General features: G+C 48.1%; 1 protein-coding gene across 2 annotated transcripts in view; it reads right to left on the bottom strand.

The window, feature by feature from the left end:
- Positions 1-2,247: 2,247 nt before the first annotated feature.
- The window catches only part of LOC138503958 (synaptotagmin-A-like), a 436,750-nt gene continuing 428,033 nt past the window's right edge, over positions 2,248-10,964 (bottom strand). For both annotated transcript variants that reach the window (XM_069624092.1, XM_069624093.1), the window contains one exon: positions 2,248-8,243. In XM_069624092.1, coding sequence (XP_069480193.1) covers positions 7,948-8,243 — 296 coding nt within the window. In that variant the 3' untranslated portion in view covers positions 2,248-7,947. The remainder of the gene's footprint in view (positions 8,244-10,964) is intronic.

Raw genomic sequence — 10,964 nt, 5'->3', positions numbered from 1 at the left:
CATAAGATAGGCGGGAAGCCCTAGAGTTTCTTAAGGATGCCCCAACCTTGCTGCACCCACCCTAAATGTTCCCAGGCGAGAAGCTCACGCAAGCTACCCAAGTTCTCTGGGAGTATCACCAAAAGGTAGACTAGCAATCAGCCCTCGGGCCCACGCATAACCACTTGAACCTACTGTGCGAGCCAGGTTCCCTTGAGCCTATGCATAGCAGGGGCCCCTGAGCCTATGCGTAGCAGGTGCCACTGAGCCTATGCGTAGCAGGTTCCCCTGAGACTATGCGTAGCAGGGGCCCCTGAGGCTATGCGTAGCAGGTGCCCCTGAGCCTATGCGTAGCAGGTTCCCCTGAGCCTATGCGTAGCAGGGGCCCCTGAGCCTATGCGTAGCAGGGGCCCCTGAGCCTCTGCGTAGCAGGTTCCCCTGAGCCTCTGCGTAGCAGGTGCCCCTGAGCCTATTCGTAGCAGGGGCCCCTGAGCCTCTGCGTAGCAGGTGCCCCTGAGCCTATGCGTAGCAGGTTCCCCTGAGCCTATGCGTAGCAGGGGCCCCTGAGCCTATGCGTAGCAGGTGCCCCTGAGCCTATGCGTAGCAGGTTCCCCTGAGCCTATGCGTAGCAGGGGCCCCTGAGCCTATGCTTAGCAGGTGCCCCTGAGCCTATGCGTAGCAGGTTCCCCTGAGCCTATGCGTAGCAGGGGCCCTTGAGCCTATGCGTAGCAGGTGCCCCTGAGCCTATGCGTAGCAGGAGCCCTAGAGCCTATGCGTAGCAGGGGCCCCTGAGCCTATGCGTAGCAGGGGCCCCTGAGCCTATGCGTAGCAGGGGCCCCTGAGCCTATGCGTAGCAGGTGCCCCTGAGCCTATGCGTAGCAGGGGCCCCTGAGCCTATGCGTAGCAGGTGCCCCTGAGCCTATGCGTAGCAGGTGCCCCTGAGCCTATGCGTAGCAGGTTCCCCTGAGCCTATGCGTAGCAGGGGCCCCTGAGCCTATGCTTAGCAGGTGCCCCTGAGCCTATGCGTAGCAGGTTCCCCTGAGCCTATGCGTAGCAGGGGCCCTTGAGCCTATGCGTAGCAGGTGCCCCTGAGCCTATGCGTAGCAGGAGCCCTAGAGCCTATGCGTAGCAGGGGCCCCTGAGCCTATGCGTAGCAGGGGCCCCTGAGCCTATGCGTAGCAGGGGCCCCTGAGCCTATGCGTAGCAGGTGCCCCTGAGCCTATGCGTAGCAGGGGCCCCTGAGCCTATGCGTAGCAGGTGCCCCTGAGCCTATGCGTAGCAAACTAATGCTGTAAGATTCTGTGTTTTGATTGGCAAGTGCTGCTTTATTTGCTTTTCATACTTTCAACATTTTAAACCAGCTTTTTGAAACGGTTACATTTCTAGACCATTCATTTCCCCTGGTGTGCCGTTTTGCCCCTCCTCATAGAGACTGTCTTTTGCTCTAACCTGCAGATGCTGGAGCTTGCGACGCGAATTCAGCTAATTTACTTAGCAATGGCCCATTGAAGCAAAAGAAAAGCCTGTGGAGGCATCCTCTGGGTACATCCTGCAAGTGATTGCAGAGGCAGGCAACCTTCCTCAGTGCTCAGAATTCATTAACATTTTGTGCAGCCCGCAGAAAGCGGGAAAAAGTCACGCCCGTGGTTTTTTTCTTTGAAATTCGAGGGGTTTCAGGTTCTCCCCGATCCTGCACACATATATATATATATATATATACCACACACACACACACACACACACACACCCCCGCCCCCCTCCTACCATTTATGAGTCCGGTGGTAGCCGTGCCAGTAAAAATGGCACAGCTGCTGCGGAGTAATTTTTTTGCCGGCGCTCGGCAATGGGGACTTACCGGGGCATTACAGCCCCAGCGATTCCGGTAATTCCCTATTGACGGGTTCCGGAAAAAATTACTCCTCATTCCCATTCGAGTCCCATTGGACTCAATGGAAATGGGGACGACGGATGCACCGGCACCATTCACAAATGGTGCCGGTGCATCCGTCAAGGTCTGCGAGCGGGTGCCGCAAACCTCAGAGTACGGTGCCGGTAGCTTACCGGCACCGTTGTTACCGGACCGGCACTCTCGTAATGACGCCCACAGACTCACTCACACACACGGTCAGGCACTTACCCAGCTCGCCCCGCCTGTCATCCCCTGCGCGCACTCGTGTGCAGCAGGGGCGTGACCGTTTGTTTTGGACAGACTGATCCGTCCGGTCATGCAGCGTTCTTTCTAAATCGATAATTTTTCCATTCGGGGGATAAAAGGTATTTTGGCTTAAGACTGTTTATTTACAGTACGTTATTCTTTATTTACACGACAACTGATTACATTTACAATATTAGATATTACATTTACAGTATGTGCATTCAAAACCGGTGCAATTTATGAAGAAAGCCTGATCGTTACTTTGTGTCCTGCTGGTCAATGATTGCACCCAATGGAAAGCACATATATTGCTTCTGTGGCCTACAGCCTGCATTACCAGTTCACAATGATCACATGCTCGCTCCCGTGCAATCTTTGTCAAGCTGAAGCTGTGATGGCGCTCAAAGTGCGCACGCGTTGGGGATTCTCGAAGATGTTTTCCATGTGCGTCATGCTCCTAGAAATGTGTGCACTTGTTGTAAAAGGAGAAGTTCCGCACAAGTGCAGGGGCAACCTGCACTTAGACAAGATGCAAGAGGCCTGACCAGAACCATTTCAGAATCAAACTTCACCTTGGGGAAACCATACGGCGCAGGTAAACCTCAATCCAATACCCCTTGGGCACTTTAATTTTGGGTATGCAAATGGTGAATTTGCTGCTCCCCTCGTTTTTTTCCATGTGCAGATTGCGTGTGTGCAAGCTAAGCACTCCAGCACCAAGGTGCGCATTGGCGGGGCAAGCACTTGCGCTTCTACTCTTTGTGAATCCTGCACATTTTTTGGCAGCCATTTTAATTTGTGGCTGTTTGAGAAATGCATGGGTCGCATTCTTTTCAAAGGCGACCTGTGCATTTCAGTGGGACGAGGCAGGAGTGCAGCAGATGCACGGTCCAGCCCCCTTGCATACATTAGTGTCAGGAGCACGCTGCCAACACTCATGCAAGATAGACATGTTCCCAGCACACTCGTGGGTGCTAGGAGGGCATTTCATAGTGATGGGTCCTTAAAGGGCCAGTCGCGGTGAAATGTATGAAACAAAACAAAAGACTTTGGGCCCGATTCATGGAATTTTTTGCACGGTTCAAAGTGACTTTGCAGTGCTGACGCAAACCCTGATTAATGGAACTGTGCAAAGTGTATTTTTGCAGTGCAAAGTGAACTTTGCACTGCAAAAATACAATTTGCACAGTTGTGTTGGCAGTGCAACGTCACTTTTCAGCAGTGCAAGTCTCTTTGAATCGTGCGAAAAAAATTCCATGAATAGCACCCAGCACTTATTGATAGATAGCAATGCAAATAGTACAGCGGAGGTCCATACCGCTGCTGTTCCACTTAACTAACTAATACATGATGGGGTCAGGCATGGCCCTGTCATGCGAAGTGCACCCCTTCTTGGCTTCTTCCTATCCGACACCGGGTGATGCCTTTGTTTTCGGCACATTATAAAGTGCATCCGTTTTTTGCATGCGGGATGCACTTTAATATGCACAATCGGGGTGGGGAAGAGGGCATTTGAAGGCGCACATCCATGCTGTCCCTTTGTGCACAGAGCGCATTTTCGTGGGCGCACGTGATGGGATGCAGTAGCGCACATCTCATGACTTGCGCCAAATTTTGTTTTGAAAAATCTCTCCCTTTGTCTATGTCAAAGTTCTGGCTTTATGTGGCGCAAATCTGCGGCCAGGCCATTCTTTTGCGAATCGTGGACCATATTCAAGCATTGTTCATGCATCTACCTGTTTCATATGTGCAAAAAGAGCCAGGCTACCACTCACAGCAGCAACGAGCTGTGCAGGCGACCGGTGCTCCCGCAGGGAGGGCTAGCAGTGGAGTTCACGGGGAGCGCAAAGGCACACTGCACTTGGCAGGGTACAAAGGAGGCCGCTCCTTCACACCCAGAACCCTACTTTTGTCCAGTCGTGGTCTGAGACTTTCTGTAGCACATTCTGTGACCAGGCCCTCTCCAGGGCGGTCCTTAAAGTGAGGAGCTAAAGCAGATGCTACTCAGCAGGTAGTCATTTAATCTCCGGAAGTACTATGCAGTGTCTTCCCTGCTAATGCGAAGCGCAACACAGCCATGTGCTCGGAAGGTCATTCTGGGACAAAAAACACAATCCGGAGGCACGCAGACACTGAACGCTAAACAGAAAATCTCCCCATGAAGGAAGCCAGGAAGGCTTCCCGAATGAGCATTCCACAGAAGGTGAGTGGTCAGCAATGGGCATGGAAGGGGCTAGAAGCCAGGGGTGTGTGGCGTGCACCAACAGCCCAGAGGATTAAGGGCCAGTCTGATTCGCAATGCTTTCGGACCATGATATAACTGTATTTATCTTGGAACCCCGTTTTGGGGGCCAGGTGGATGTGGCTGTCTCTGAGAGTTTGGGGATACTGTGGGTGTCTTGAGAGTTTGGGATTCTGTGGGTTACGGGGCGCTGTCCTGGCATTTCACCAGGGCTTCTTGGTTTAATTGTAAATCTCACAGAAGCGGTACTTGGCCCCTAGTTCTGCAAGTGGGCCCCTTCTGTCTGAAAAGCTGCACCAGCAGTTTAATGGGAGCTTGGCTTTTATTGCAACAGGTGTGTAAAGCACATGGCAGCTTTATGCCAGCAGCCTCCATGCAGGGGCAAGCAGCATATACTGTTTTATGTTCAGATGTAATAGGTCATCATTTTTTTTTTAACCATTGCAATTTCTGTATTTTGAAAAATTGATATTAAACTGAACATACAATGGTGTGGAATTTGGACATAAAACGAGGAGATGGTTTTTCAGTTCTTAACCCATACATAGTTGTATTTTTAACCCTGGGGCAGTAGTTCTCTTGCCTATGGAAATAGTAGTAGTATTCATTTGTATTGTGCCTTTATCCCACTAATGTGACCTTGATGCGCTTGTGGTGGGAGCTCCCTCGGAGGACCGAAGTCCAAGGTGTTGATGGAATGCGTGTGTGCATTTGGCCGGGATAGAAGTCAAGATGGCTGGCCGGGATCCAAAAGCTACCCAGGAAGTCAGGCATATGGATGGGTGCGGAGTGGGGGGAATGCCTGAGATAGCAAGAGGACTCAAGCAACCAGTTAGATTGAAAATGTCGTAGATCGTCATTGCATTCTGATGGAAAGATGGCTTGTGATCTGTGCTTAAGTCTAGGGGGGGTGTTATGTGTCAAGCAAGACCACATTTTTGTCTTAGTCGTCACTGCATTCTAATGTGTGCAGGTGGGTAGCCATGCCTGTGGCCGAGGTACACTGGAGCAGAGCGGGTATACGAGCCTTGAGGCTCGGATGGAGTCTTGTATTTGGGTCGTAGAGTGATGATGTCATCTCTTCGAGGCTGCGTTATCTCTAGGTGGAGCAGACATGTGGGCCTAATACATTCTCTAAGAGTGATACACAAGCTATCTTCCTGGACTTCCTGGATTGCGATTACGAATATCTTCTGAATACATTCATCAGCAGTCCTCGTAGACCTTTGACAGTAGGCAGGCTAAAAGCATGGATCCACTAGGTGTGCGGTGCAACAGACGGTAGAACCCAGAGATTATTTCATGCCCTGTGCAGGCTATCCTAATATATTTCTTGAGTAATATACTGCCTACCCTCAGTCTGTCAGGAGTTATATTCTGATGACAGAAAGGAGACCAGGTGGGCTGTTATGTGTTAGAGTACAATAAGTGGTGTGTGGATAGAGTGTGCAGGGCGGGCCACTGCGACAACAGCCGGCATCCGCCTGTCGGTGAAACCTTTTGGTGTCAGGTACATCCTGGCTCCAACTGGTCCCCACCCAGTGCAGCCTACAAAATTCAGATGCAAGAGGCTAATATGGTCCATTATGACAAAGGGATGTTCCCCAGAGTATGCACCAAACGTGCCCCCACCCCCACACACTTAACGCTTTAAAGGGTGATGGGCGTGGAGAGGAAAGTGAGCACTCTTTCAAGCAGCACTTGCTCTGGTTTAGAGAAACGCTACTCTCTGCCCATGCAGGAAACTAGAAGGACCACCTGCATCTGAACTTCATCCCTACCCTTTACTCTGGCCAGACCCTACAGTACGGGCCGTTGGATTGGTCCCAACTCTTCCTATGATAATAAGATACATGATCACTTTTCTAAAAAATATTCTTAAATGAAATAACTAAATGTGCCCATTTCTACTAATAGTCAAAATAATTCTTCGTTCTGCATTAGTCCAATATAATGGACCATGCAAGAAACCAAATGAGGAAATGGAGTCTGGCGACCAACAAGGATTCCTGTATTACTTCCGGGACAGATGGATGTCTCCAGGACTGATTTTTCATTGTTGATCGTTTACCCCAGCCTTCTCCGAAAACTATGTCTACCCTGGCTATTTAGCCCCCATAAATTAAGCCCTGAATCGTGTCCTGACTTCACCAGCTCCCCAAATATTGTACACTTGGGCATTTTAAGGTTCATTTTAAATGAAAAGAAAACTCATGGAGGAAAAAGAAATAGATGCTGGAAATAAGTAGATTCTAAAGGTCAGAGGTGAGAAAAAACAAGAGATGCGATACAGCTGAAGGCGGTGATGAGGGGGGCCTTGTTTGGGTGAAACTGGCAAAACGGGTAAACAAAAACAAAGTCATTTCATTGCAAGGCCATGGCGAGGAGTGTATGCAGATTTCACGAATATCTATGAACGAATTGCATTTTTGGAGCACATAGTCACTAAAATCCAATTCGTTCTTTAAAAGGTAAACATACAAAGCAGAGCCACAGGGTGGAGGTAGAAGTGAAGGGTTCCACGGGGGAGTGGAAACAATAGGGAGCCTGGGGGTAGTTGGCTTTATGCTACCCAACAATGGCGTGTACAAGACATGGCAACATAGTAATCTATTGCAGGGGACAAAACCCAGGGCCACCCATCAGCCCCCACTCTTCTGCTCACTTATCAAGACTGCTCACCCCGAATATTGTTCACAGGTGTGTTTCTCCTGAGAAAAAAGGGGTGTGGGGAAGAGAAAAAGCAGCAGCGAAACAAGTGAGAACTCCCCTAGTGATTGCAGCCTTCTTCCTGATCTACAGACTGCAGCTAACATGGGGTGCTACATTCTTTTGATCAGGGTGGTTAAAGGGCCGCACCCCAGAAGAAAGCAGGGGACGTGCAGAGCCTCAAATGCCAGGCATAATGTAGAACAGTGTTTTTAAAACAAAACTCCTAGACACTATACATTTCTTTACCAAACTCAGGAAGGAAGACTCTAGTGTGCAGTATTGAGACCATGAAAGACCGGAATCGTACCAATTGCGACGGCCGAAAATGCCGCCTTTTTTTTTACCCCCTTAAATATATATGTGGGGTTAGAATATAATATTAATATGAGGGGGCTGCGGGGGTCTCCACCCGCATATATATATGTGATGTAAAGGGTTCAAAAAAAGTCGCCATTTTCAGACGTCGCAATAATCACACAGATCCTGAAAGACCTACTTGGAAATGACTGCTCCCCAGTATCACGTCACCTAGGGATGGCACTTACTGGGGGAACGTCCTCTGCGAAAGTGCATCAGTGGAGAACATAAAGAACCAACAAGCAGCACATAACATGTGGCACCCCACTCTTCTCCGAGCCATCCTCAAGCAGAAAAAAAGCTTATTTCAACCAGTTTCATATAATTTACAGTAACACCAAACCGTTCCTATCCAGCAAGTGTCTCTAACCAATTAGGTTGATCAATGCGCTTGCGATGAGCTGACTTGCTGTCATTCCGGTTTGTGGCATCTCTTTCCAAGTTGAAGGCACTGTGGAATATGAATGCGCCAGTGTGGCCCATCTCTGCCAACCGCGTCGCCTTAAATCAGCAGCGGATGCCACTTGGCCACGGGCTGGCGGGCAGACTGCATCATTAGCTGCCAGTGATCATCCTCGTTATTGTTGGACTCCAGGGAAGCCTGTCCAATCAGCGACTTTCCGCTCGCTTGCACCTGATACAGGGATAACAGCACCACGCATCCCCGCGCCACGGGGTCAGGGAGGGTAAACTGGAAGGTCTCGTTGAAAACAATGACACTGGACTTGGCTCTGAGGGTGGATTTCTGGTGCTTCTGCTTGCGCTGGTTCCCAAAGACATCTATTCGTGCGTACACATCTGTAAGGTCAAGAGAATGAAAGATGAGTGTCAATTTCCAAACCTAAAGTTCTGATCCATCATCAACAAGGAAGAGCCTCACATGCCATTAACTCATGTTCTGAGTCCTCATCATTTAAGGCTGCATCACATCTCCTTAACTGAAAGCTCTGATCCATGGCTTGTAAAGAAGAGCCCCATCTCCATAACTAATGCCCCATCTCTACTAGAAGGGGTCCCCACCCCTCCAAACCCACAGCTCAGATCCATCTCTGTTCATTGGGTGGATGGGCTGTGATGAGTTGCTTGATATGACAAATCAGGGACCAGCATACCAGCATCCCACCCGCCTCTCAGTGGTGATGATCACCCAATGGAATGTTGGAATGCTGCAGGCGCTTTCCAGGGCAGCCATGTGTAAATCACTATCTGCTACAGAGGACAACCCGATTACCCAGAATGCGTCAGAATGTTTCTTTTAACGAAATGCTAACCTTACATTCATTTGCAAATGCTTTGGGACTGGGCTGGAGGAAGCTGCCAGTAGCTGCAGGGCTGATTTACACCCTCGTGGCCTTTTGATTGAAACATTCCGTTCTTGTTACATAGAGTGTTCTAATGGTCAAAACACCCTTACATTTCAGGTTCACACAAGGATAATCACGCGCAAATTCTGCAAGATGCCTTCTCTTGGCCCTCTCTTAGCATTTTTAGACAATTATATCATAACGGGGCCTGATAAGGTAGTCCTGTTCAGATTATTTCAAAAGAATAGTTTTGTTAAGACTAACAGAAGCACACCATTGGAAAATAGGGAAGATTCACACATACTGTATGTATAAGTGACACTGCTAATCAAATTTATGACACTTTTTAAGAGTTTACAAAATTGTAGAAGGCTAGAAATTATGATGTAGTTGCATTGTTAATTCCGATATTGCTGCAAAAGACGGTTCCATTTAGCTGATGAAGAAGTAAGTTTGCCTACTAAACATCTACTTTGGCGAATTGGGAGAAGCTGAGTAGTATCTCCTTCCACACCAGGCGACTGGGAAATGTTACCCTATGTTCAAGCCTATATAAAAAATGAATGTTTACAGTGGCGGAGGGGGAAGAGACAGCGGCTGGTTTACAGGGAAGGAAGCAAACACATTCCTTGTTATCTTACCTTCTGGATCCCCTTCCTTTCTTTCTTCTTGGTGACTGTAATTTGCATCTCTCATCTTCCCAATCTACCTGTCTTTGTCTTTCCAGAAGTGATTATTTCCATTTGTTTCAATTACCCACTCCTGTTCCCTATGTCTCTGGATCGTCTCTTAACTTGATTTTCTCGACTCAGTCGACTGACTCTTCTGCTTCCGCTTCTCGTTTTGTTTCCTCTGATCATCGTTTCTTCTAATTTTCATACATTATTCCCTCTTTCTCTTCTTCATTTTTCCTAAGTTGCTTTTTGGCGTTGTGATGTTCATTGTTTTGACACATCTTTCTTCTCGCATGTTTATTCTTTTTCTTCCTCCTCTTAATGTATTTTCTTCTTTTTATCTGAACTCCTCTTCTTTAATTCTATCTTCTTCGGTCCTCTTGGTTGGATTCTATCTTCTTCCATTGATTGATGCTCATAAACCTAACCTCCTAGACATTGGCTCTTCTCTTCTCTGTAATCTACTTGCAGGCATCTTTATAAACTAGAACACCTTTGGATAACCTCTTCTTCCACATCTGATGTTACTGTTCTGTCTACTCTTCCTGCTTACTATGATTCTGTCCTCTTTCATGCACAGCAGCTGTTCTATCAATCATTTTGTGTCTCTTTAATCCCTCCTGCACATTGTCATTTTCCCTTCTCAACACTCTTTCTGCCTCCTCCTTCCCCTGTGTTCCTCTTTCTCCTGAATTACTTTTTCGCTGACATTTTCCTAATATTTTTCTCATTTGGATTTACTGTCTGAATACTCACTATCTGTCCTACCCGAATGGGCTAATCCTACGGCTGCTCCCCTGGATCCCCACCTCTCTAATCCTGTTTTTCTGGTATATCCCTTCTTTCTGGCACACGAAGTGCGAAAAAGTGCAGGTACCTGCAGGAGAGACTTGTGGCTGCGCTGTCCGTGGAAACTCTGCTCGCCAGTTTTATCATGATATTATGGATGCTGTGCTTTAAAATCTGAGCCGTGTTGTGAGGAAGTTCACTTACCTGCAGAAGAGTCTTCTGGCTGCTGTATCCCTGGAATTCCTGCTCACCAGTATTATCATGCTGTTATGTAGGCAAGCAATCAAACCTGAGCCAAGGCACAAATTACTTGTGCAAAGTGGGAGATTTGTGGCTGCTGTGTCACTGGAAGCCCCACTTGCTAGCATTCTCTCATTATTGCCAAAGCGCAGCTATAAAACCTGAGCTGTTCGGTGAAGTGCAGTTACCTGCAGTTGAGTGCAGGTGTGGCAATTGGAGAGCTACTTTTCTCCTTCCCTTTTCACGCTGCTGCGGTTTTCACTGTCGGCTTCTGAGGATGCCACCTTGGACAGGGCTCGGAAGGGGAAAGTAAATGTCATTGCATTGTTTCTCAGCATTTATTGGCACTGTCTTCTATGTTATTTTGTGACATCTTATTATTAGAATGGAACATAAATCATTTTGGGCCTAAACCGGCCTCTCTGGATTATAATTTCCAAAGTAAGAACTCAAACACTAATCCTCCCATGGAGATTGACTTCGCCACTAACGATCGTATGAATGATTTAATA

This window comes from Ambystoma mexicanum, chromosome 11, assembly GCF_040938575.1.
Source record: "Ambystoma mexicanum isolate Mex_15411 chromosome 11, UKY_AmexF1_1, whole genome shotgun sequence".
NCBI classification, from domain to species: Eukaryota; Metazoa; Chordata; class Amphibia; order Caudata; family Ambystomatidae; genus Ambystoma; species Ambystoma mexicanum.
The sequence above is the reverse complement of the archived record's forward strand: the minus strand, read 5'-3'. Positions and strand labels throughout refer to the sequence as shown.